The sequence below is a fragment of the Dipodomys ordii genome, unplaced genomic scaffold, assembly GCF_000151885.1.
Source record: "Dipodomys ordii isolate 6190 unplaced genomic scaffold, Dord_2.0 Scaffold147, whole genome shotgun sequence".
In the NCBI taxonomy this organism is placed as follows: Eukaryota; Metazoa; Chordata; class Mammalia; order Rodentia; family Heteromyidae; genus Dipodomys; species Dipodomys ordii.
Window position 1 is genome coordinate 2,018,307 of NW_012267363.1, and position 26,511 is coordinate 2,044,817.

General features: G+C 42.4%; 2 protein-coding genes across 4 annotated transcripts in view; one reads left to right on the forward strand and one right to left on the reverse strand.

The window, feature by feature from the left end:
* Nbr1 (neighbor of BRCA1 gene 1) overlaps positions 1 to 8,345 on the reverse strand; it is a 40,584-nt gene extending 32,239 nt beyond the window's left edge. For all 3 annotated transcript variants that reach the window (XM_013031993.1, XM_013031992.1, XM_013031991.1), the window contains exons 1-2: positions 8,253 to 8,345; positions 1,117 to 1,226 (exon numbers count right to left, since the gene is read on the reverse strand). In XM_013031993.1, coding sequence (XP_012887447.1) covers positions 1,117 to 1,218 — 102 coding nt within the window. In that variant the 5' untranslated portion in view covers positions 1,219 to 1,226; positions 8,253 to 8,345. The remainder of the gene's footprint in view (positions 1 to 1,116; positions 1,227 to 8,252) is intronic.
* A 1,083-nt stretch (positions 8,346 to 9,428) lies between these two features.
* The window catches only part of Brca1 (breast cancer 1, early onset), a 99,039-nt gene continuing 81,956 nt past the window's right edge, over positions 9,429 to 26,511 (forward strand). The window contains exons 1-3 of the mRNA XM_013031946.1: positions 9,429 to 9,598; positions 10,868 to 10,962; positions 18,868 to 18,921. Coding sequence (XP_012887400.1) covers positions 10,883 to 10,962; positions 18,868 to 18,921 — 134 coding nt within the window. The 5' untranslated portion in view covers positions 9,429 to 9,598; positions 10,868 to 10,882. The remainder of the gene's footprint in view (positions 9,599 to 10,867; positions 10,963 to 18,867; positions 18,922 to 26,511) is intronic.

Here is a 26,511-nt window from a genome sequence, read left to right on the forward strand (position 1 = left end):
CTAGCACTCTACCACTTGAGCCACAGAGCCACTTCCGACTTTTTCTGTTTATGTGGTGCTGAGGAATCAAACCCTGAACCTCATGCATTTCAAGGTGAGCACTCTACCACTGAGCCACCTTCCCAGCCCACCATTTGTTTAAGATATAGAGATACCTGTTGAAAGGCAGAGGACTAGATCAGATCACATTTAACATCTCTACACCATTTTCTTTTCTTTTCTTTTTTTAAGTAAGTTTTTTTTATTGTGAAAATACAGTACAGAGGGGTTACAATTACATGAGCAAGATAATAAGTACATTTCTTATCAAGTGTTGTTGCCTCCTCCTTTGTTTTTTCCCTACTATCCCTGCCCTCCCATCTGCACAACTACACCTCCCCCTCATTTTCTTTTTCAGTTAACATCACAGATAATAACCAGGTAAAGGCAGGTTTTTAGCCAAAGGACTACATTAGATAAATACACATGTGCAAGAAGTGAAACACTGACCACTACAAACCCAACAAAATCGGTGAGTACAAAGGGCAAATGAAAATGAAGAAAAGCATTAGCAAAGAAAGGAACAGATGGACTGCTGTCTAAGCATCTGTGGGAGTTTTTTTTTTTTTTTCTGGGCAATTCTGAAATACCTAACCTCTCATCTGGCAATTTACAATTGATAGGCTCCTGAAAAACAAGTCATATTCCTGGCAGTTCACAAACAAAAGTAATTTATCTGTTTTCAAGCAAGAGAATATTCTCCTGAGGCTTAATTGGAGTGAGGCCCTCGGCAATTCATTTCTCAGCTGTTTCTAAAATAAATAGGGTTTCTAAATCCCATCTCTCGTAATAATTTCAATTTTTTTTTTTTTGTCGATTGTGGGACTTGAACTCTTGGCCTGGGCGCTGTCCCTGTGTTCTTCAGCTCAAGGCGAGCGCTCTACCATTTGAGCCACAGCACCACTTCCTCATGTAATAATTTTACCTTCCCTTTCTGAATTTCTCAAAAGGTACTTATTTGCTTGCATAAGGGGATATCTTCAATACAAATACTATGACAATAATACTGCTAAAAATCAGTGACCTTTGGAAAACACATCTGCGCTTAAACCATTGAGAAATAAAACAAATACTTACCATAGCCTCAACATCAGCCCAAGTTGTATTTTCTGGATCCGAAACCAAAAAGCTTTGAGTTTCATTTTTGAAAGTCACATTTAGAGTAACCTGTAGTTCCATGCTTAGGGCTGGAGTTAAGAGGATAGGTAGAGGAGAAACAGAGAGGGGTAGGGTGGGGAGAAAACACATTAGAAAGATTCTATAAATTGAAGAAATAGTCACTCAACAAACATTGTAAAGATTTAAAATGGAAAAAAAAAGACCTAAAATGGATGAGGCTTGGGAGATAGCAGCAAATGAGAAACAATTCTCTTTCAGAATTTGCAATGGTTTTTTTCAGAATTTGTATATAGTTTAAAGCTCACTGTTAAATAGGAAACTTTTTTTTTTTTTTCTGGTCCTGGGAGCTGTCCCTGAGCGTTTTTGCTCAAGGCTAATGCTCTACCACTTGGACCACAGCTTCGCTTCCAGCCTTTTAGGTAGTTAATTAGAGATAAGAGTCTCAAGGATTATCCTGCGTGGGATGGCTTTGCACTGTGATCCTCACAAATGTGAGCCACTGGCACCTAGCTAAGAATTGTTTCTTCTAAGAAATAAAGATATTTGTGCTCAGTGTGCTATAAAGATTTGTATTTAAACAAGCCACAACAACTGTTATTTAACTATTATTAAGGTTATCAGGATATTTTACACTAAAAATAAGTTAAGCCAGGCAGTGTGGCACACACATGTAGTCTTAAGTATTCCAGAGAATGGGACAAGAAGATTGCTTAAGCCCCCCAGTTTAAAGTCAGCTGGACTGTGGGGGATGGGAGGGGATAGAAGCCTCGGCTGGGAAGGTGGCTCAGTGGTAGATTGCTTGCCTTGCATGCATGAGGCCTTGGGTTCGATTCCTCAGCACCACATAAGCAGAAAAAAGCCAGAAGTGGTGCTATGGCTCAAGTGGTAGAGCGCTAGCCTTAGCTGAAGAGCTGAGGGGCAGTACCCAGGCCCAGAGTTCAGACCGCACGATGGGAAAAAAATAAGCAAATAAATAAAATTTAAAAAAAGTCAGCTGGAGTAACTTAGTAAAATCTTGTAAAAAAAAAAAAAAAGCCAGGCACTGGTGACTCACACCTGGAAATCATAGCTACTCAGGAGGCTGAGATCTGAGGATCACTGTTTAAAGACAGTATCGGCAAGGTAAGTATCGGCAAGGTAAGTCTGAGAGATTCATCTCCAATTAACCACCAGAAAACCAGAAGTGGTACTACGGCTCAAGTGATAGAGTGCTAGCCCTGAGCCAAAGAGTTCAGGGACGCATCCAGGCTCAGAGTTCAAGCCCCACCACCAATTAAAAAAAAAAAAGTAGTTTGCTAAGAGAATTTATATTGTGACCATACTTACAAAATCAATCTAGCATTTTAAAATTTCTAAGGATTTTTTTTTTTTTTTTGTCAGTCATGGGGCTTGAACTCTGGGCTTGGGCTCTTTCCCGGCACTCTTCAGCTCAAAGCAAGCACTCTACCGCATGAGCCACAGTGCCACTTCTGGTTTTCTAGTGGTTTATTGGAGCTAAGAATCTCACAAACTTTCCTGCCCACGCTGGCTTTGAACTGAGGTCCTTAGATCTCAGCCTCCAGAGAAGCTAGGACACAGGTGTGAGCCACCGTGTCTGGCTTTTTTCTTTTTTTGTTGGTCGTGGGGCTTGAACTCTGGGCCAGGGCACTGTCCCTCATCTCTTCAGCTCAAGGCTAGCCATGTAAGCCACAGAGCCACTTCTAGTTTTTTAAGAGGTTTATTGGAGGTAAGAGTCTTACAGACTTTCCTGCCCAGGCTGGCTTGGGGAACCGAGACCCTCACATCTCAGTCTCCTAAGTAGCTAGGATTATAGGTGTGAGCCACCAGTGCCCGGCTCTAAGGATTTTTACTGCCTTTTTTTTTTTTTGGTGCCAGTACTAAGGCTGGAGCTCAGGACCTAGGTGTTGTTCCTTAGCTTTTCTGCTTAAAACTAGGACGTTACCCCTTGAGCCAGAGTTCCATTTCTGTCATTTTTGGTGGTTAATCAAAGATAGAAGAGTCTGATCTCATAGGCTTTCCTGACTGGGCTGGCTTCAAGCAACGATCCTAATATTTCAGCCTTGTGAGTATCTAAGATTACAGGCATGAGTCACCAGCACCTGACTCAGTTGTGCAGTTTTGCTTTTACTGTATTTTATAGAACATGGTTCTATGAGCCAGTGTCTCATGACTGTAATCCTAGCTACTCAGGAGGCTGAGATCTGAGGTTTAAAACCAGCCCAGGCAGGAAAGTCCATGAGACTGTTATCTGCAAAAACTACTCAGAAAAAGCCAGAAGTGGCACTGTGGTTCATATAGTATATTACTCTTGAGCAAAAGAAGCTCAGGGATAGACGGAGTTCAAGCCCTAGGAAGGGGGAGGAGGGAACTAGGTTAGCTAAGTACTCACAGAAGAAAATATCAAAATAAATAAAACAAACAAGGATTCTAGCTGGACACAGTAGCACATGCCTGTTGTAACACTAGTACTCAGGAAGCAGAAGGAAGAGAATTTTTTTTTTTTTGGTCCGGTCGTGGGGCCTGAACTCTGGGCCTGGGCACTGTCCCTCCGCTCTTCAGCTCAAGGCTAGCGCTCTACCATTTGAGCCACAGCGCCACTTCTGGCTTTTTTCTTTTTGCTTGTGTGGTGTTGAGGAATCGGACCCAGGGCCTCAGGCATGCAAGGCAAGCGCTCTACCACTGAGCCACCTTCCCAGCCCAAGGAAGAGAATTTTGCGTTAGCATAAGCTACACGCTAAGTTCTAGGCTAACCTAGACTACACAGTGAGTACCTGTCTCAAACAAAACAAGCTAGAGGCATGTCTCAGCAGTAGAGTGCCTGACTAACAATATGTTATAAGTTCAAACCTCCTCAGTACCAACCCCCCAAAAAAACACGCAAGCAAACAAAAAACAAAGTAGAGTAAAACTAAGCAAAAAGCCACAATGTATTTGTTAAGGGAAAATTAAAAGCTATATGACAGTAAAGACAGTATCTATCCCTGTGCATCTATCAGCTAGCTTTCACAATTTCCAACTCAGAACTAATTTTATTGTTAGCAATACCCCTTCCTTATTATTATTTGAATGTATATATATATGGTACTGGGGATAGAACACAAGGCCTGTGGCATGCCAGGCAAGCTGCTGCTCAATCACTAAGCCACTATCTCTAGCTCCCAAGACATTTATAAATCTATAAATAATTAAAAGACATTAAAATAACCCACAATAAACAGTATGCCACAGCAGCGCACCTGTGATTTGTGTCTATAATCCTAGCTACTTAGGAGGCTGAGATCTGAGGACTGAGGTTCAAAGCTAACCAGGCAGACAAATCCAATAAACTTGTATCTCCAATTATTAACCAGCAAAAAGCTAGAACTCAAGAGCTCAAGGCCAGAGACCCTGAATATTCAAGCCCCAGTACTAACACAAAAAATACAAAAACTAAAATCTACTAAGGTTAAACTTTTTTTTTGAAGGGGAAACGTATGTTTCCTGGAATTTAAACTCAGTGCCTCAAGCTTTCAGGCAGGTGCTCTATCAGACTTATGTATTCATTTATTCTGCCAGTCCTGGGGCTTGAACTCAGAGCCTGGTGCTGTCCCTCAGCTTTTTTGCTCAAGGCTAGCATTCTAACATCTGAGTCACAGTTTCACTTATAGCTCCTTTGCTGATTAACTGGAGATAAGAGTCTCAGGGACTTTCCTGCCCAAGCTGGCTTCAAAACTTAATCCTGAGATCTCAGCCTCCTGAGTAGCTAGGATTACAGGTGTGAGCCACCATTGCCTGGCTAATTTTTTCTTTTCTTTTTTTAAATTTTTTTATTTTGCCAGTCTTGGGGCTTGAACTCAGGACCAAGGCACTCTCTCTGAGCTTCTTTTGCTCAAGGCTAGCACTCTACCATTTGAGCCACATCACTACTTCTGGCTTTTTGTTTCTGTGGTTCTGAGGAATCAAACCCAGGGCTTCATGCATGCTAGGCAAGCACTCTACCACTAAGTGCTCCCCCCCCATCCCCGTCATGATCCTTGAACTCAGGGCACAGCTCCACTTCCAGCTTACTGATGGTTAATTGGAGATAAAAGTTTCCCAGCCTTTTCTGCGCAGGCTGGCTTTGAACTGTGTTCCTTAAGATCTCAGCCTACAGAGTAGTAGGATTATATGCATGAGCCACCAGTTCCTTTGTTTATTTTGTTGCTTGTGGGGCCTGAACTCTGGGCCTGGGCACTGTCCCTCAGCTCTTCAGCTCAAGGCTAGCGCTCTACCATTTGAGCGATAGTGCCACTTCCAGCTTTTTCTGCTTATGTGGTGCTGAGGAATCCAACCCAGGTCCTCGTGCATGCAAGGCAAGCACTCTACCACTGAGCCACCTTCCCAGCCCCCCCTCTTATTTATTTTTAATTAAAGATTTGTTTACCAATTAATTCTCTTTGTTGTCTTGGTTTATTTCTATGACTTTATGAAAAAGTAGTTTAAGCTATTCCAATACAACGTAAGTTTTCATGGAAAAATATCAGCTTTTAAACACAGATACACACATACAATCTGTATTCCAGCACTGGAGCTTGAACTCAGGACTTGACATTTGCTGAGCACTCACCTACTTGAGCGACATCTTAATATCTATTTGCTCTAGTTATTTTTATGATTAGCTCACTCTGCCTAGAGTAGACTGGTATCCTAATTTGCACTTCTCTCTTTAGCTGGGATGACAAATGTAGCACCATACTCAGCTTTTTCTGTTAAGATGTAGTCACATGAACTGTTTTGCTCAGGCAGACCTGGAGCCTTAATCTTCTTGATCTCAGCCTAACTTCACAGCTAGAATGAAGGTGTGCATCACTACACTCAGCTATTGGTTCAGATGTGTGTGTGTGGGGGGAGGAGGTCTCATGAAATTTTTGCTCAGGAATGACTCTGCATGGATGGATCTCTGCCTCCAGAGTAGCTAGGATTACAGACATGATCCACTTCACCTGGTCATTATCAAGTATTTTTAAGCTGCAGCTACAGAAAGCCCATTTTGCTCTAGGCACAGTATATAAGAGATGAATAGGATTAAGTTTCCTGTATTATGGGGAGTGAACCCAAGAGATGGGAAGACTTGGGTTCCAGATACATCTATGGCATGGTATTAACTGTGTAACTTTGGGCAGGCAAGTCAATAAACCTCTGAGCTTCAGTTATTTAATCTGTAAAACAAGGCTAATAACTCTGCTTTGCCTCTTTCACAATGTTATTGAAAGGATTAAAAAAAAAAGTGGGTGAGGAAACTGGGAGTGTGGCTAATTGGTAAATTGAGTGCCAGTGTGTAAAAGGTTCAATTCCCAGCCACACGCATACACACCACACACAGTGTATAAATTCTCTGAAACCATTACTGAAATCTAAGAATTTTAACAACCATGCCTTAAGACTTAAAAATAGAGCCCAGTGCTGGTGGCTCATGCCTGTAATCATAACTACTGAGGAGGCTGAGATCTGAGGATCTTGGTTCAAAGCAAGCCCAGGGCAGGAAAGTCATGAGACTATCTCCAATTAGCCACAAAAAAAAAAAAAAAAAAAAACAGAAGTAGAGCTGTGACTCTAAGTGGCAGAGGGCTAGCCTTGAGCAAAAAAGGTGCAGGAACAGCACCTGAGCCAAGATCATGCTCCATGGCAAAAGAAACAAAACAACAGTAACAAAAAAAACCCTTAAAGTTTTAAATAGTCTACTGCACAATGAATATAATTGAGATTGTCATCTTAAGAACCTGAATTCTCATGGATACTGATTTTTTTTTCCCATTCTTTGACTTCACCTAAAGTTTACTGCCAAAATAATACTGGTCCCTAGAAACCAATCCTGATGCTATCCAATATTTATTCACATGGAAAGCAATTTCTGGAGTCCTTAAGATTTGGACAGAATCCTTGCCAGCCCCCCACCCCACCATGGGATATTGGGCAAAAAAAAGTCAGAGAAGTGACTGACTCAGTCTGCTAAAAGTGAACATTCTGAAATAGATTCTCATTTTCTAACTTCTAGAAACTTCCACATTTTTGAGTCTGAAAGGAAACTAATCTTCCTTTTTTCCTTCAAATTACACAAATGGAAATTAGTTTAGGTACTTTGGAGTTCATCCAGCAGGCTTGCCAATGAGAGAAAACAGGAAGTGGGAAATTCTAGCTTAGCTGGACCACATCCAAGTATTCATAAAGAACTGCTTATCTCTGTTTGGCTTACATATAAAAATCTGCCTCTCTTTTGGCTTCCATGTGGAAATTCTTTCAGCAACAGCATTAATCTTGAACTTGTGGGGAGTATCAAAATTATAGTTAGGACCATCGGTTCCGGTAGGTTTACAGTCAGCAATCAGGTTGGGGGCCTAAGCCTTTAGCATTTATTTTTTAACACTCCTGACTCACCTTCATTTAGCACAAATCAGCTTTTCTTCTATGATTTAAGTTGCAACAAATACCTTTAAAGAAGCAGACTTGGGAACTTGAGCTCTCTAGGCTTTAAAAATGGGTGACTTGGGCCCGGAGTCTAATTCAAATGGTAGAGTGTCAGGGCCTACCATAGGTTTAATCCCAGTCCTTGGGGAAGGCGGGGAAGAGCGGGAATCGATGGGGAGAGTGTGACCTGAAAGCTGGATATCTGACAAAATGGAAAATCAGGGCCTTTCCAACATCAAAATTGGTGCCAGACGAAGATCTCTTTAAGATGGTCTCAAAACGAGAAGATTGTGTGGGGGTAATGTCATGTCCCATAGTTGCCATTTCCTAGCACTTCATTCCCTCCAAGACAGTGTCACAATCCCCGAAGACTCGTTTTCTTTGCCTAGGCCCTCTTTCTGTACTGAGGAATTTTGACCTCCCATCAGAAACCAGGCGTTCAGAGCCACAGTCTCTCCAACCCTCTCGTGCTATCCACCGCCACGGTCCCTCACCACACGAACGGCTTTTTTTTTCAATCTGGTCACTGAAAGATTGGCTACCCTAGACAGGGGGAAAAAAAATCCCCCCCTCTTAAAAAGATTTCTCCCTTTAATCTCTCCCCCGCCCCCCGCAAAGTCCTAGAAGAGCGACTAAACCCCACCCGTGGGTAACCGTAGCCACTTCCTTACCAGCTTCTCGCCCCCGGGGGGCGCCTGCCTGTGGCCAGTGCAAAGACCGTTCGCGGCCAGTTCGGCTGCTATCCCTGCGGGGCGAATCTAACATGGCGGATAGAGACAGGACCTAGTCCCTTGTTTCCCCGAACTTCCGACAAGATGATTGGCTTTTACAACACGTCCTTCAAAATCATCACCCTATTGATTGGTTGAAGATGCGTTGGAGGGGTGGGGCAGAAGCTAAGTGAGCCGTACAACAATAATAAACACAGGGGCCGAGGGGGTGGAACTTCAAGTGCGCAGACGTGAGCCGGGGCGGATTTCCCTTTCCCAGCTGAGTGGACGCCCTCGGCCTTCCCTTAGGTCACTGGCCTTTGGAGGACTCGATGGGAATTATAGGACTTCTCAGGTTCTCTAGCCTATGTTCTGCTTGCACGAAACGAAAACACAACACTCCAGTCCATAGCTGTTGACGCGCTTAACCCTGAGGAAGTCTCCAGGTTAATCAACCCGGTTGCCGTGAGAGTCGTGCCTGCTCCCAATGTCGGAAGCTCTCGTCCATTAGACAAGAAACACTGACAAAAGCTTTTCGTCCTGCAGTGCGTGCTGGAAAGCTTAGGTTTACGCACACACACACATTCTTATTTGTTGGTCGTGGGGCCTGAACTCTGGGCCTGGGCACTGTCCCTCAGCTCTTCAGCTCAAGGCTAGCGCTCTACCACTTGAGCCACAGCGCCACTTCTGGCTTTTTTTCTGCTTATGTGGTGCTGAGGAATCGAACCCAGGGCCTCATGCGTGTAAGGCAAGCACTCTACCACTGAGTCACCTTCCCAGTCCCCCACACATTCTTTTATTAATCTAAACTGGAGGCATCCAGTGCAGGCAGAAAGGCCTGTTCTGGCGACCGCTTTTGGTACTATCTTGAGCTCATACCGCTTTCTCAAGGGGCAATTCCCTCCATTACTTGGACGTAATAAGCCTCAACCGGAAGCGTTGAGGCGAGGGGGCGGGTGCTTAAGAGAAAATTCAGAATTACTTATCCTTCAGTCTCTTTTTGATTACGTCATTGATAGTCAGAATGAGCGACCAATCATGAACGCCGAAAGACTCGGCTTATTTTACTCCGCCCTTCCGCTAACGTGTCTTGATCCAGTGTTCCTAGAGGCTGTTGCTTAACGGTAAAGCAGCTGGTTTCCGTGACGACTGAAAGCGCGGGAATTACAGATAAATTGTATTTGCGACTGCGCCACACAGTGATCCTGCTGAGACGTTGTTTGCTGAAGACGTTCCGAAGATATCTGGGATCCTAGGAGCCTACATGTTTTTCTCTGGGCGAAGGTGCAAGAGCCAAGAGACCTGGGGTAGGGAGTTAGGCCCAAACGTTGCCCCTGGGGCAAGCAGGAAAGTTGGTGTAAGGAGGGCGGTCTTCTGAAGGAGGCTACGGAAGATTGGAACCTGAGGGGCCTAAGACGTATATGTGACAGAAATCCCGGGGGAGGGATAGTTTGTGGCTCACTGAAGGAGTTCTGGGGATAAGAAAGAGGATATGGTGTTTTCCTCCAAGAGGACACCAAGAGGAAGAAGGGGGAAGGGATGTCTGTTGCAAGGGAAGCAGACAAGACTTTGCGAAAGAGAGCTCACGCCTGTAATACTAGCTATGCTGGAGTCTGAGATTTGAGGATCGTGGTTCCAAGCCAACCCGGGCATCAATGGTACTTGAGACCCTTATCTCCAATTACCGCCAAAAAGCCAGCAAGTGGAGCGCTAGCTTTGAACTCGAGAATCTCAGGGAAAGCACCCAAGGCCAGTTCAAGCTCCAGGATCAGTACACAAGTGGATCCATAAACGTTTTTCGAAAGGTTCTAGAAGGAAGTATGGAGAGGGGCGATTGTAGTAACAGGTGCTTCTGGAGAGATGCTTTTGGTGAGGATCCGGAGATGAGGCTATTGGGAAACCAATAGAGAAAGTTAAAGAAGGTCAGGGAAATGTTGGCTAGAGATTTGATTTTGTGTTGTGTTGGTACTGAGGCCTGAAATCAGGGCCTACGCACTGCCCTTGAAGTTTTGTTTTCCTCAAGACTAGCACTTTGTCACTTGAGCCACAGATCCAATAATGGCTTTTTTGATAGTTAATTGGAGAAAAGAGTTTCATGAACTTTCCTATGCGGGCTGGCTTCTAACCTTGATCCTCCGATCTCAGCGTAGCTAGGATTACAGCCTTGTGCCACCAATCACCTGGCTAGAATTTTCTTTTTAAAAAAAAAATGAGGGCTGGGAATGTGGCTCAGTGGTAGAGTGCTTGCCTTTGCATGCCTGAGGCCCTGGGTTCAATTCCTCAGCACCACATAAAAAGAAAAAAGCCGGAAGTGGTGCTGTGGCCCAAGTGGTAGAGCGCTAGCCTTGAGCTGAAGAGCTGAGGGACAGTGCCCAGGCCCAGAGTTCAGGCCCCACGACCGACAAAAAAATAAATAAATAAATAAAATAAAATGATATTGTCAGTTCTGAGGTTGGTATAATTCTGAAGAACTCCAATCTTAAATGTCTCTTATTTAGGAATAGTAGATAACCTGCTTAGTTTAAAACTTTTTAAAGCAGTCTGTTTACATGTACTTTAAATTTTATGTGTTAAAGTTGGAACAGAAAGAAATGGATTCGTCTTTAGCTCAAATTGAAGAAGTACAGCATGTCCTTAATGCTATGCAGAAAATCTTAGAGTGTCCAATATGGTAAGTCAACACAATAATTTATTAATTTGGGATTCTTGCTTATTGTTTAAACAAATGAATAGAGTTGACCTTATATACTAAGGAAAAAAATATGCAGTAAATCTTAAGCTCAGATTGCTAAAATTTTAACCAAAGAGATTTAAAAATATAGAAAACTACTCCTTTTACTCTCCTTACTTCCTCCTTTCATCCTTCTTTAGCACACAGAGTTTCTTTTCCAGTCCACAAATTGTCTGGATTAGGACAGAAGTCTGATTTAAATTGAGTGTCATTTAGGCTTTTCTTTCAATTCTAAAACTATTTTGAGCTGGACACCAGTGTCTCATGCCTGTAATTCTAGCTACTGAGGAAGCTGAGATCTGAGGATCACAGTTCAAAGCTAGCCAGCCAGAAAGGCCATGAGACTCTTTATCTCCAATTAAGCACCAAACAAACCTGGAAGTGGAGGAGTGGCTCAAGTGGTAGAACACTAACCTTGTGCTAAAAAAACACTCAGGAGCAGTGCCCAGGCCTTAAGTTCAAGTCCTTAGACCAACACCCTGCAAAACAAAAACAAATCATCTATATGTTTTGACATTTAATTTATAGACCCTCCAAGACCCTTAGGAATTAAGTATTTTGTTTTTGTGTATGTCCCAGTACTGAGCTTAACTTGGGGCCTCTTGCTCTGGCGTGGCTTTTTCCGTTCACAGGTAGTGCTCTCTCTACCACTTGAGCCACAACCCTCACTTTTTTGCTAGTTATTTGGAGATTCGTCTGCCTAGGCTGGCTTTGAACCACAATCTTCAGATCTCAACCTACTCAGTAGCTAGGATTATAGGCATGAGCCACCACTGGGCAGCTTGGGGATTAGTTTGTTATTTAAAAAAAAAAATGGGGCTGGGAAGGTGACTCAGTGGTAGAGTGCTTGCCTTGCATGCATTCCTTAGCACCACATAAGCAAAAAGATAAAAGCCGGAAATGGCGCTGTGGCTCAAGTGGTAGTGCCCTAGCCTTGAGCTAAAGAGCTGAGGGACAGCACCCAGGCCCAGAGTTCAGGCCCCATGACCGGACCCCCCCAAAAAAAATATATATTTAAATGCATACCTCAGGATTAAGGCTATAGTTCAGTAGTAGAGCACTAGCATACTTTAGGCCCTGGGTTTAATCCATAACACAATGAATGAATGAACAAATGGCTCTGAGAAGGGAGTCCAGAGTACAATGAAGGTTAAGAACCCCAAAGAGTCATTAGATGATCTTTACAGTTTCACTAAAATATACAAAATAAATGGAAATCCATATGTGAGAATATCTTGGTTGAAAGTTAGAAAGGAACATTAGAATTAGTGCCTTTCTTCTCCTCTTCTATTTTAATAGTCATTAAGTACATCCTTTGAAAATTTTGATTCAAATACTACCCTTCAAAGAGATGTCTTCAGATACTACTATTTTCAGTTGCAACATTCCTTATGCTGTTTTTCAGCTTTAGTGTTCTCTGTTATATTTGATACTATCTGACTACCAATTTGTTCATCCTTTTTCTCCATCCTCACAGAATATAAACTTCATACAGATAGTTTTTGTTACCTTTAGTCCCTAAGACATAATAACCGCTTAATATACTAAATTAATGGTAAACTCAATTGTTTCTTTATAGTTCCTTTTATAGTTTATTATTCATTGAACCCAGAGCCTCTTGTATGTTAAGTATGTGCTTAACATGAAACTATACCCAGCCCTATTTTTGTTTTAATATGATGATAGTTATTGCTTGGCAATAGTTGAGAAATAGCCTCAGTGAAGAGTAAATTTGCCTTTGTGCTTTGTGAAAGTTGTTTTTCACATACAGAGTCAAGCTAGTAAGATGAAGGAAAATGCAAATTGTGTTCTCAGAGATACAAATTTGTAAGTAATCATCTTTTCCCTATCCCTCAACATTTCAGCTAAATAAAAACAAAAGAGCTAAAAGAGATTTACATCCTAATTTATGAAATATCAGAACCAGGGAAGCAAAAAATAACACTGTAGGAAAAGATTGCTTTTGAAAAGCATAAGATTTACTGAAGATAATTATAAAGAGTGATCATAACATCTTCTATACTATGTCATTTGGGTCCATTTATCTTACATTCCCAAGAGATTGTCATAAAAACGTAATGTTCTTTCTCATTCTGGCAAATTAAACCATCAATTAAAAACATTTGATACTTAACGATGTAAAAATGAAAGCTACTGCCAAGTTGGTGTTTTTAAATTTTCAATCAACTGTTGATTTAATATCTTACATTCCTTTTTCTTTTTCTTTCTTTGAGACAGTTGTCTCAAATCTTTAATCCTCTTATCCCCAAGTGTTGGGCTTTAAACTAGCTCTTTCTTTCTTTTTCTTTTTTTGCCATTTGTAGAGCTTGAACTCTGGGTCTAGGTGCTGTCCTTGAGCTTTTAGTGGTCAAGGCTAGCTCTCTACTACTTGATCCACACCTCTAGTTCCAGCTTTTTGTAGTAATTGGAGATAAGAGTCTCACAGACAGGCTGGGAAAGTGGCTCAGTGGTAGAGTGCCTGTCTTGCATGCATGAGGCCCTAGGTTCGATTCCTCAGCACCACATAAGAAGAAAAAGCCAGAAGTGGTGCTGTGGCTCAAGTGGTAGGGCTCTAACCTTGAGCTGAGGAGCTGAGGGACAGCGCCCAGGCCCAGAGTTCATACCCTATGACTGATAAATAAAATAAAGAAAGAAAAACCTTTGGGGCTGGGAAGGTGGCTCAGTGGTAGAGCGCTTGCCTTGCATGCATGAGGCCCTGGGTTCGATTCCAAAGCCGGAGGTGGCGCTGTGGCTCAAGTGGAAGAGCGCTAGCCTTGAGCTGAAGAGCTGAGGGACAGCGCCCAGGCCCAGAGTTCAGGCCCCATGACCGGACCCAAAAAAAAAAAGAATCTCACAGACTTTTCTGCCTAGGCTGGCTTTTAACCATAATCCTCAGATCTCAGTCTCTTGAGTAGCAGGATTACAGGTGTGAGCCATCACTAGTGCCCAAGTTTCACTTTTTTTTTTTTTTGTCAGTTATGGGGCTTGAACTCAGGGCCTGGAAGCTGTCGCTGAGCTGTTTCTCTCAAGGCTAGCATTCTATCATTTGGAGCCACAGCTCCACTTCTGGTTTTCTGGTGGTTAATTGGAGATAAGAGTCTCACAGACTTTTCTGCCTGGTCTGGCTTTGAATCACAATAAGCCAAAAAGCTGAGGTGAGATTACTAGGCCCTGAGGTTAAGTCCCAGGACCAACACACACATAAACACAACACAACTTTTTGTTGTTGTTGTTGTTGTGGGGCTCCAACTCTGGGCCCAAGCGCTGTTTCTGAGCTCTTCAGTTCAAGATGACTACTCTACCACTTGAGTCACAGCACCACTTCTGGTTTTCTGGTGATTAATTGGAGATAAGAGTCTCACAGACTTTGCTGCCCAGGCTGGCATTGAACTGGGATCCTCAGGTCTCAGCCTTCTAAGTAGCTAGGAGGATTACAAGTGTGAGCCACCGGCACCTGGCTCTTGAGTTACTTTTATAGTAAATTCTTACTCTTACCGGTACCTATAGGAGGGAACATTATAATTTGTTTTATTCTTTTCATTTCTGGTCCATCTTGAAGCTCTTCTTTCAATAGTCATTACCTTTTTATTGTGTGTGTGTGTATATATGTGTATGTGTGTGTATGTATATGCAGGTGTGTATATGCGTGTGTATGCTGATCATGGGGCTTGAATTTAGGGCCAGAGTAGGTAGGATAACAGCAATGAGCCACCAATGCCAGGCACCTCTTTACATATTGTAGTTTAAATCTGTTCAAGTTTGTGTTTACAATGTGTTTGTATAGCTTAGATTATAATTACCATACTGAAATATAATTATTTCGGAATTGAGTCAGTGGTGAGAAAGCAAGCCATCTGGTATCTGAGCTAAATCCAATTTCTCTTTTACTAAGAATTTCTTTGATCTCTAGCATGTCTCAAATAGTGATTTAGTCACAAATGGGAATTCTCTTTGTTTGGATTGTTTTTATTCTCATAATAACTGCCAGGTGAGAGACAGAAGAAAGCAGAAGTAGAATGCTTAGCCTGAATAGGTACTCTGCTAATAAAGAGTTGGTAGTGGAGACAAAAAAAAATACAGTTAAGAGTTGGTAGTGGAAACTCAGCCTTTTGACTTAGTCTAGTGTTTTTCTTTTTATTGCCTCTGTACTGGGTCAGAAAACCCATGGTTATAAGAGTTTTATTACGAAACCCTTTACAACAAGGTTATTGTTCGCCAGCTTTTCTTGTGAACCTTTTCTAAGCAGTTACACATGTAATGACAAAACTACATTCCTTTCACACTGCTAGGTTACCTCTTCATTGATATCCTGCCTGGACTTTTCCACCCAGAATCTGTTTCTAAAGCTCACATTCAGAACACACTCATTGTATTCCATGACCCTTCTATCTGCTTTCTTCTTTTCTTTCTTTTCTTTGTGTGTTTGCATGCACGCGCGCACACACACACACATATATGCATGCATGCTGTTCATGAGACTTGATCTCAGGGCCTGGGCACTGTCCCTGAGATTTTTTTGCTTAAGAATAACCCTCTACCACTTCAGCCAGAACTCTACTTCTGGCTTTTTTGTAGGTTAATTGGAGATGTAAGTCTCATGGATTTTCCTGTCCAGGTTGGCTTCAAATTGCGATCGTCAGAGGTCAACCTCCTCAGCTCCAGGATTACAGGAGTGAACCACCAGTGCCTAGCTTTTTTTTTTTTTTTAAATCACTATTCTTTTTTTTCTCCTATTTACTACATCCAAAATACTTACTCAATGAAGGCAGGCTTTCTTTTGGAAATACATTAGTATGCAAAAACTGCCTTCATGTAGATGCTCAGTAAGTATTTACTACTCAATGAGTATATCTCAGAAAGTCCTTGGGATTTTGTGGATGCACAGATACTGAGATGGAGATTTCTTTTAATACGTATTTACACTGATTTTACAAAGTAATCTGAAATCAATGTTGTAAAAGTATATAGTACCAACTAATGAAATATTTTTGCCAAAAAAATTGAACCTAAATTTGATTAAGCCTGTAAGTCTAATTTTCAGGAAATACAGGGATTATAGGACATATTAAACAACACCGTGGGGTTAGAATAGGGAAAATCCAAAATGTCACAAGTTCTGCTAGTCACATGATCTAGTTTTTTTCCTTTTTTCTTTTCTTCTTTTCTCTCTCTTTTTTTTTATTGTGGAAAATACTGTACAGAGGGGTTCAATTACATGGGCAAGATAATGAGTACATTTCTTATCAAGCATTGTTTTTTTCCTTTTTAGTGTATGTCAGTAGTGTGGCTTAAACTCAGAGCCTAGGCCCTGTCCCTGAGCTCTTTCACTTAAGGTTAGCACTCTACCACTTTGAGCCACAGCTCCACTTCCAGTTTTTCTGGAAGTGGTATGTTGGAGAGAAGAGTCTCATGGACTTTCCTGCCCAGCTGGCTTTGAACTGCCCTCTTCAGATCTCAGCCTCCTTGAGTAGCTAGGATTATAAGCATGAGCCACCAGTGCCTGGCAATCTAGTTGTTTGGGTTTTTTTTTGCCAGTTGTGGGGGCTGAACTCTGGGCCTGGGCACTGTCCCTCAGCTCTTCAGCTCAAGGCTAGGGCCCTACCACTTGAGCCACAGCACTACTTCTGGCTTTTTTCTGCTTACGTGGTGCTGAGGACTCGAACCCAGGGCCTCATGCATGCAAGGCAAGCGCTCTACCACTGAGCCAACTTCCCAGCTCCGTGGCAATCTAGTTTTATAAAAATAAAAAGGGAAAGCAGGAGAGGAAATTTGAGACATGTCAAATTGGATCTTGATTTAAATATCTTAACTATTTAATGTAATTTTTATGGCCCAAAATGTGGCAGAAAGTTTGTTTTAGGAATAATAGCTTCATTGTTATACTTTAAAAAATTATCTTTTAAGGATATACATAGTTAAAAAATTTATTTTATTTTATTTTTTATTTTTTTATTTTGTTGGTCGTGAGGCTTGAACTCTGGGCCTGAGTGCTGTCCTTCAGCTCTTCAGTTCAAGGCTAGCGCTCTACCACTTGAGCTACAGCACCACTTCTGGTTTTCTGGTGGTTAATTGGAGATAAGAGTCTCACGGACTTTCCTGCCCAGGCTGGCTTTGAACCATGATCCTCAGATCTCAGCCTCTTGAGTAGCTAGGATTACATGAGCCACCGACACCCGGCCATAGTTAAAATATTTTATAGCTGAGCGCCAGTGGCTCATGCCTATAATCCTAGCTACTCAGGAGGCTGAGATCTGAGAATTGCAGTTCAAAGCCAGCCTGGGCAGGAAAGTCCTACTCTTACCTCCAATTAGCCACCAAAAAGTGGAAATGGCACTGTGGCTCAAGTGGTAGAATGCTCGCCTTGAGCTAAGCTCAGGAACAGTGCCCAGGCCGAGAGTTCAAGCCCCATGACTGATGAAAAATAAGGGATTTATTTTAAAATAAGGTAGTAAGGGCTGGGAAGGTGGCTCAGTGGTAGAGTGCTTGTCTTGCTTGCATGAGGCCCTAGGTTCGATTCCTCAGCACCCATAAGCAGAAAAAGCCAGAAGTGGCGCTGTGGCTCAAGTGGTAGAGCGCTCGCCTTAAGCTGAAGAGCTGGGGGACAGTGCCCAGGCCCAGAGGTCAAGCCCCATGACCGACAAAACAAATAAATAAAATAATAGTCTTTTATCTCCAATTTACTACTCAAAAATTGGAAGTGGCATTGTGGCTCAAAGTTAAAACATTTGCATGAACAAAAGATCACAGGGACAGTGCCCAGGCCTGAATTCAAGCACTGTGACTGGCAATAAACAAACAAACAAATAATTAAGATGAGTTAGGTTGGATGAAACAAGATTTGCCATTTATGGCTAGTTGATGGAAGTAGATGATAGTACATACAGTTCATTTTTCTATTTTATCCATATAAATCCTTGAAATCTTTTCTACTAATTTCCATAAAAAGACAGTCCCATAAAAAACTACTTTGAGGAAATCAAAAAGAAATATACAGTAACCTTTCTCCATATCCCTGGGGGATAGATACCAAGCTCCCCAGTGGATGATCCAGTGGATTTCTGAAAGCACAGATAGTTCTGAACTCTATATGCTGTTTTTTTTTTCTATGCACGGTTACCTGTGATGGACTTTCACCCTTTCACCTACCGGAAGCACCACTATTCTTGTGCTTTGTGAGCACATTAAGTAAAATAGAGGTTACTTGACTACTAGTGCTTCTACCCTAATGCTTGATTTAATAGCCCAAACCTCTGCTAAATGACTAACAGACAGATAATGAATACAACTTGGATATATTGTACTAAGGAGTGATTCATGTTTTGGGAGGTATGGGGTGAGGTTTCATCACATTCTCAGAATGGCCTACAATTAAAAATTTATATTGCTTTTTTCTGGAATCTTCCATTTAATATTTCATTTAATCAGCTTTGACTTTTTGGGAGGTACAGAGGATAAAACCCAGGAGGACCTTGTACAAGTGCTTGTCACTAAGTGCTTTGCTCAGCAGACATTTGATAAGTATTCAATGAACTTCAAAGTTGAACTTCATAGCCAGGCACCAATAGCTCATGCCTGTAATCCTAGCTACTCAGGAAGTTGAGATCTGAGGATCATAGTTCAAAGCCAGGCCAGGCAGGAAAGTCCATAAGACTCTTATCTCCACTTAACCACCAGAAAACTGGAAGTGGCACTGTGGCTCAAGTGGCAGAGCACTAGCCTTGAGCTGAAGAGCTGAGGAACAGTGTGCCCACAACCAACCCCCCCAAAAAAAAAAATTGAACTTCATTATTTTTAAATGAATTATTTAGTCTTATTTTCTCTAATTTTTTTCCTCCTCTCTTCTAGTCTGGAATTAATCAAAGAACCTGTTTCCACAAAGTGTGACCACATATTTTGCAGGTAGGTTTGAATACTTTTTGTGCCTTCATTATTATTCGCTTTGTGCTTTGGGTTTTGAGGGGGAGGGACAGTACTGGAGTTCAAACTCAGGACTACTTACTTATTAAGGTGCCCTACTATATTGCTAAGCCACACATGTGCTTGTTGTTTTGTTTTGGTTTTTTAATTTAAGGGGTTTTTATTTTTTTTTTTATTGTGAAAATACTGTACAGAGGGGTACAATTACATGGGCAAGATAATGAGTACATTTCTTATCAAGCATTGTAATTGTAGCCTCCTCCTTTGTTTCCCCTTCCCATCCTCCCCCTGCCCCCCCCCACCCGATCCTCCCCGCTCCCCCACCCCCCCACCAAAGTTGTAAAGTTCGTTTTCGATATAAGGACTTGTACATCTCATTGTTGCAATGTATCCCTATTTAAACCTGTATCCCTATTTAAACCTGTATCCCTATTTAAACGATTTGTTTTCCCCTTCCCCTCCACAAATTATACCGACATCAAATACAGTGAAAACAGGGGTTATACTGTGGGGGAAGGACATACAAAGCAACAAAGAAATAATCTTATAAATGTGGTTTTTTTTGTTTTTTTTTTGTCGGTCGTGGGGCTTGAACTCTGGGCCTGGGCGCTGTCCCTCAGCTCTTCAGCTCAAGGCGAGCACTCTACCACTTGAGCTACAACGCCACTTCCGGTTTTCTGGTGGTTTATTGGAGATAGGAGTCTCACGGTCTTTCCTGCCCAGGCTGGCTTTGAACCGCGATCCTCAGATCTCAGCCTCCTGAGTAGCTAGGATTACAGGCGTGAGCCACCAGCGCCCGGCTTTATAAATGTGTTAGAAACAATTGCATGAAAGAAAAAAACATTTGAGTACATATCTTAGGGTTCATTTCCCTAACATCACCTCATCTGACCTTTTCTGCTTGACTCAGACATATACTAGATATTGCAAATAAGGGAAACCATGGGGCCTATGTTTCTTTGGGCCTGGCTTACTTCACTTAATATAATATTTTCCAAGTCTTTCCATTTCACATGTGCTTGTTGTTGTACAACACAAAAAACACCTAATTTTACAGAAATTTTAGGTCAAGTTCTTCAGTTAAGTGACAACAGAAAATCCAGCTCTCCCTGGTGGCTCACACTTGTAATCCTAACTACTTAAGAGGTAGATATTCAATCATGTTTTTCAGGCTGGCCTGGGCAAAAAGTTCTCAAGACCCTATTTCAACAGAAAAATCTTGATATGATGGTACACATTTGTCATCCTAACTATGGGGAAGAAGTATAAACAGGATATCAGGCTGGCCTGGACAAAATATGAGACTCTAGTAAAAATATGCAGAACTAAAAGGGCTAGAGGCATGGCTCAAGTGGTGGAGTACCTGCCTAGTAAGTATGAAGCCCTGAGCTCAAAGAACCTCAATACTGGAAGAAAAAGAAAGTCCACTGGGGTGCCAGTGGCTCATGCCTACAATCCTAGTTACTCAGGAGGCTGAGATCTAAGGATTGAGGTTCAAAGGCAGCCCAGATAGGAAAGTCTGTGAGACTGTTATCTCTAATTAACCACCAGAAAACTGGAATTGGTGATATGGCCCAAGTGGTAGAGTGCTTGCCTTGAGCTGAAAAGCTCAGGCACAGTGCCCAGGCTCAGAGTTCAAGCCCCACTCTATTCATGTGTTCACAGTACTGATAGTCATTGTAAATTGGCTGTAGCCATAGTTTTTATTTTTGTTTTTGTTTTTTGTATGTTTTGTGTGTGCCAGTCCTGGGGCCTGGCCACTGTCCCTGAGCTTTTGTGCTCAAGGCTAGCGCTCTATTGTTTGAACCATAGCTCCACTTCTACCCACAGTTTTTCTTAGTAAAGTATTGACATAGCTTATCTATTTACTTAAACAGAGAGACCTAAGAACACTTTGAACGGCTGTTTGGTATTTGTGTCCAAGGGTGAAAGTAGACTACAAGGGATTGTGAAATAAACAAATTGTATTTCAACTTTGTCAGTTCCTTCTTTCTGCTAATTTCTGCATGCCCTCCTGCTCTCCCCCTCTTAAAGTTCAGTGTTAGTCTGTTTTGTGATCCTCCTTGGCAAAGAGAGGAGGGAATCTGGTATTAGTTCATATTTATGCTGAAATCTACTCATACAAATTGTTCAAATTATACATTCTGTCTTCCATATCTTTGGGTTCTCTACCCATAGAGTCAACTAACCATGGGTGAAAATAGTCTGTAAAAAAATTGTACCTGCACTGAATGTTCTTTTCATTGTCCAAGAAATTTTTTTTTTTTTTGGGTCTGGTCATGGGGCCTGAACTCTGGGCCTGGGCGCTGTCCCTCAGCTCTTCAGCTCAAGGCTAGCACTCTACCACTTGAGCCACAGCGCCACTTCCGGCTTTTTTCTTTTTGCTTATGTGGTGCTGAGGAATCAAACCCAGGGCCTCAGGCATGCAAGGCAAACGCTCTACCACTGAGCCACCTTCCCAGCCCCTGTCCAAGAAATTTTGAGTAATAACTACTTACACATCATTTACATTGTATTATAAATAATGTAGAGATTATTTAAAGTGTATAGGAGATTGTACTTACATGTTAATATTGTATCTTTTCATATAAGGGGTTTGAGCATCTGAAAATTTTTGTATATTCATGTGCAGTTTTGCAACCAATCCTCATGCATACTTTGACTGTATTTATATTTACATACTTAAGTGTTTTTCTGTCTTGTTTGTTTTGTTTTTTCTGTTGGTCATAGGGCTTGGACTCAGCACCTGGGCTCTATCCCTGAGCTTTTGTGTTCAAGGCTAGTGCTCTACCACTTTGTGGTGGTTGTTGTTTTTTGGGGGGGGCCCTCCGGTCATGGGGCCTGAACTCTGGGCCTGGGCGTTGTCCCTCAGCTCTTCAGCTCAAGGCTAGCGCTCTACCACCTGAGCCACAGTGGCACTTCCGGCTTTTTTCTTTTTGCTTATGTGGTGCTGAGGAATCGAACCCAGGGCCTCAGGCATGCAAGGCAAGCACTCTACCACTGAGCCACCTTCCCAGCCTGTGCTCTACCACTTTGAACCTCAGTGTCACTTTCAGTTTTCTTTTTTTTTTTTTTGCCAATCCATTTTGCTCAATGTTAGCACTCTACTGCTTGAGCCACGGCGCTACTTCCAGCTTTTTCTGTTTATGTGGTACTGAGGAATTGAACCCTGGGCTTCAGGCATGCTAGCTCTCTCTCACACACACACACAAAATGTATATATATAGCAAATAGCTAGGTTGTGGCTCACGCCTATAATCTTAACTACTTTGAAGGCTGAAATCAGGAAAATCAGCCTGAGCAGGAGAGTCCTTGAGATGTTTAACTCTAGTTAACTGCCAAAAAGATGGAAGTGGAATTGTGACTGAAATGCTAGAGTGCTAGCTCTGAACAGAAAAGCTCAGGGACAGTGCCCAGGCCCTAAATTCAAGTCCCAGGACTGGCAAAAACAAAAACAGAAAAAAGGAAGAGGAGTGCAAGGAAGGAAAGAAGGAAATAGAAGGTGATAATATTAGCTAGGTTATGATGGCTAAGGAGGCTGAGATCTGAGGATTGAGATTCAAAGCCAGCCCAGGCAGGAAATGCAGTGAGACTATTATTTCCTATTAACCGCATAAAAACCAGAAGTGGAGCTGTGGCTCAAAGTGGCAGAGCACTAGCCTTGAGCACAAAAACCCAGGGTCAGTGCTTAGGCCCTGAGTTCAAGACCCAGGACTGACCAAAAAAAAAAAATAGCATAATATGTCATCTAGTTATGTAGCTTTGTAGTAGAGTGCTTGCCTAGCTTGATTTTCATCTCCAACACTGCAAAAATAAAAATGAAAAAGAAACTGGGCACCGGTGGTTCATGCCTGTAATTCTCAGGAGGCTGAGATCTGAGGATCAAGGTTCAAAGCCAGCCTGGGTAGGAAAGTCCAGGAGACTCTTCAGTTAACTACCAGAAAAATGGAAGTGGTACTGTGGCTCAGTGGTAGAGTGCTAGCCTTAAGCTGAAGAGCTTAGAGACAGTGTCCAGGCCCAGAGTTCAAGCCCATGACCAACAAGAGAGAGAGAGAGAAAAGAGCTGGGTACCACTGGAGGCTGAGATCTGTTTGAAGCCAACCTGGGCATCCATGGGACTATTATCTCCAATTAACCACCAGAAAACTAGAAATGGTATTATGGGTCAAAGTGTTTTAAGTGCTAGCCTTGAGCAAAAGAGCTCAGGGGCAGAGAGCCAAAGCCCTGAGTTTAAGCCCCATTACCAACCAAAAGAAAAAAGAAAAGAGAGAGCAATGCATTTTAAATAATCTGGCTGGTAAAAATGTTCTCCAGATGTGCTGACTTTTCAGTAACTTTGACCTTTTCTTTCCTGTCTGTCTTCAATATCAGTGTCTGCTATTTATTCCCTACCCAGTCACTCCCTCTCTAGAGTATTATGTCCTTAAAAATGATATTTGCCTTTTGTACTGAATCTCTCACATTTAGAACAGTTTTGTTTTTTTTTCCTGTCGGTCGTGGGGGCTGAACTCTGGTCCTGGGCTCTTGTCCCTTAGCTCTTAGCTCAAGGCTAGCACTCTACCACTTGAGCCACAGCACCACTTCCAGCTTTTTCTGCATATGTGGTGCTAAGAAATCGAACCCATGGCCTCATGCATGCAAGGCAAGCACTCTACCCCTGAGCCACCTTCCCAGCCCCCTAGAACAGTATTAGATAGGTGACAAATGCTGTTTGTATAAATGAATCACTGCCCACAATTATCAACACTATGACTATCTGCTAGGCTGTGATTCACTTGAGTTCATTTTTGTTTGTGATCTGAGATAGTCTTCATGGTATTCTTTTATGTGGATGTCCAGTTTTTCCAGAAACAACTTTTTTGTCAGTAATAAATTTGAACTCAGTGCCTTTGCACTGTCCCTGAGCTTTTATTGGTCAAGGCTAGTGAGCTTTTGAGCCACACTTTTGGGCCACTGTGCCACTTCTGGCTTTTAGGTGGTTAAGTGGAGATAAGACTCTCACAGACTTTCCGGCTTCGGCTGACTTTGAACCATGATCCTCAGATTTCAGCCTCCTGAATAGCTAAGATTACAGGCATGAGCCACTGGTACTCAGTTTACTATTTGGTTTTAAAAATTATTTTCTCAGGGCTGAGAATGTGGCTCAGTGATAAGTGCTTTCCTTGCATGCATGAGGCCCTGGGTTCAATTCCTCAGCACCACATAAGCAAAAAAAAAAAAAAAAAGCTGGAAGTCATGCTGTGACTCAAGTGGTAGAGCAGTGGCCTTGAGCTGAGGGACAGTGCCTAGGCCCAGAGTTCAGGACCCACAACCAACCAAAAAAATAATTATTTTCTCATTTAATTGTCTTGGTATCATTGTTGAAAATTCATTGATCATAAATATATGCATGAATTTATTTATAGACTCTTCTTATTTTCTTTTTGATAGTATAATAAGCCCACCTTATTTGCAGATTTATTGCATGTGGTTTTGAGCATTGTGGTTAAAAAAACAATGACTGTTACTCAAAAGCAAAAGATTTGAATTGCTTTGCATATACTACAAAGCTCAGTGGGCACAGAGAAGCTCTCATTCCCATGTTATGTTCAGTTTTGTTTAAATTATCCTGTGATCTGCTAAGTATTTGCCTATTCCCAAAAAAGAAAACTACAAGTTATTATGTTTAAGTGGTGATGTGAAAATTTAGATTTGATGACAGGGGCAGCATGTCTTTAGTGGGAGTTGGGCAGCATTATGGAGAAATGAATTGAGCATCTGCAATACAGTACTGAATTCTGTGTCTTGAGCATTTGTAGGTTTTCCTTAAGAAGTGGTCTCCTTGTAATAATATACTCATGGATCCCAAAATTATACTGTATGTGGGCTTGAACTCAAGGCCTTATGCTTGTTAGACAAGTCTACTTGAGCCACTTTCTCAGTTCTTTTTTTTTTGGCCTGTCCTGGGGCTTGAACTCGGCCTGGGTGCTGTCCACTGTCCCTGACCTTCTTTAGTTAAAAGCTACTACTCTATCACTTGAGCTACAGTATCACTTCTGGCCTCTGAAAAGTTTATTGGAGATGAATATAAGGAAACTGAGTCATGACAGTATCAGAATAAAAGGCAAAAAGTGAACTCAAAAAACCAACAGGGGCGGCTGGGAAGGTGGCTCAGTGGTAGAGCGCTTGCCTTGCAATGCATGAGGCCTTGGGTTCGATTCCTCAATACCACATAAGCAAAAAGATAAAAAAGCCAGAAGTGGCGCTGTGGCTCAAGTGGTAGAGCGCTAGCCTTGAGCTGAAAAGCTGAGGGACAGCGCCCAGGCCCAGAGTTCAGGCCCCACAACCGGACCACAAAAAAAAACGGGGCTGGGAGGTGGCTCAGTGGTAGAGTGCTTGCCTTGCATGTATGAGGCACCCTGGGTTCGATTCCTCAGCACCACATAAGCAGAAAAGGCCGGAAGTGGTGCTGTTGCTCAAATGGTAGAACACAAGCCTTGAGCTGAAGAGCTAAGGGACAGCGCCCAGGCCCAGAGTTCAGGCCCCCTGACCGACACACACACACATACACGGCTTTATTTATTTAGGAATGAACCCTGGGAAGGGCACTCCTTCAGCATGCCTGAAGGAGAAATGGCGTGCCCTCCCTCCCTCTTACAACTAGGGCTCTTTAAATATTAGCAAGAAAAGAGTGAAGTTGGTATGGGGCGGGGGAGGCTGATGGAAGTAGGGTGAGATGGAGGTGGATGTATGAGCAATGTTATTTTGACTGAGGAGTTTCAAGGTCTCAACAGCCTCTGTGCATCAGCATCAGACAGGGCCCTTGTCTCAGGCTCTAGTCTCCAAAACCTTAGGGTATGTTTGTTGGGGGGGGGGAGATGGGGAGGAGAGATGATTCAGCAGGGTCTGCATCCAAGGACAGTTCTAAGATATGGCTAGGGGGCAGGGGGGGGAGGGAGATGAGAGAGTGCTTTAGGTTAAGTCACTTTACATCAAAGAGTCTCACAGTCTGGCTTCGAATTGTGGTCCTCAAATCTCAGCCTCTTGAGTAGCTATGATTGAAGGCATGAGCCACCAGTGCCCAGCAACTTTCCTAGTTCTTACAGACTCTTAATTTTGTTCAATTGATGTATATGTCTGTCTTTGTGCCAATATCACACTGTCTGAATTACTGTAGTTTTGTAGGAAGTGCTAAGTTTTATTAGTATTCTTATTTGCCGTTCTGGGAATTAAACCCAGAGACTTATGCATGTTAGACAAGAACTATAACATTGAACAACAACCTGGCCTCAGGTGCTGAGATTTTGAGTTTTGTGTTTCATTCCATGAGCGAGAGAGAGAGAAAGAGTGTGTGTGTGTGTGTGTGTGTGTATTGCTATCGGAGCTTGAATTCAGTGTTTCACTCTCTCAATTTGATTGCTTATTGTTGATGCCCTACCCCTTGAACTATGCCAGCAGTGTGGCATTTTGCTGGTTAATTGGACATAGAAACTCAAACTTTTCGGTTGGGATTGGTCTTTTTTTTTTTTTTTTGGTTCGTTTGTGGGTCTGAACTCTGGGCCTGGGTGCTGTCCCTCAGCTCTTCAGCTCAAG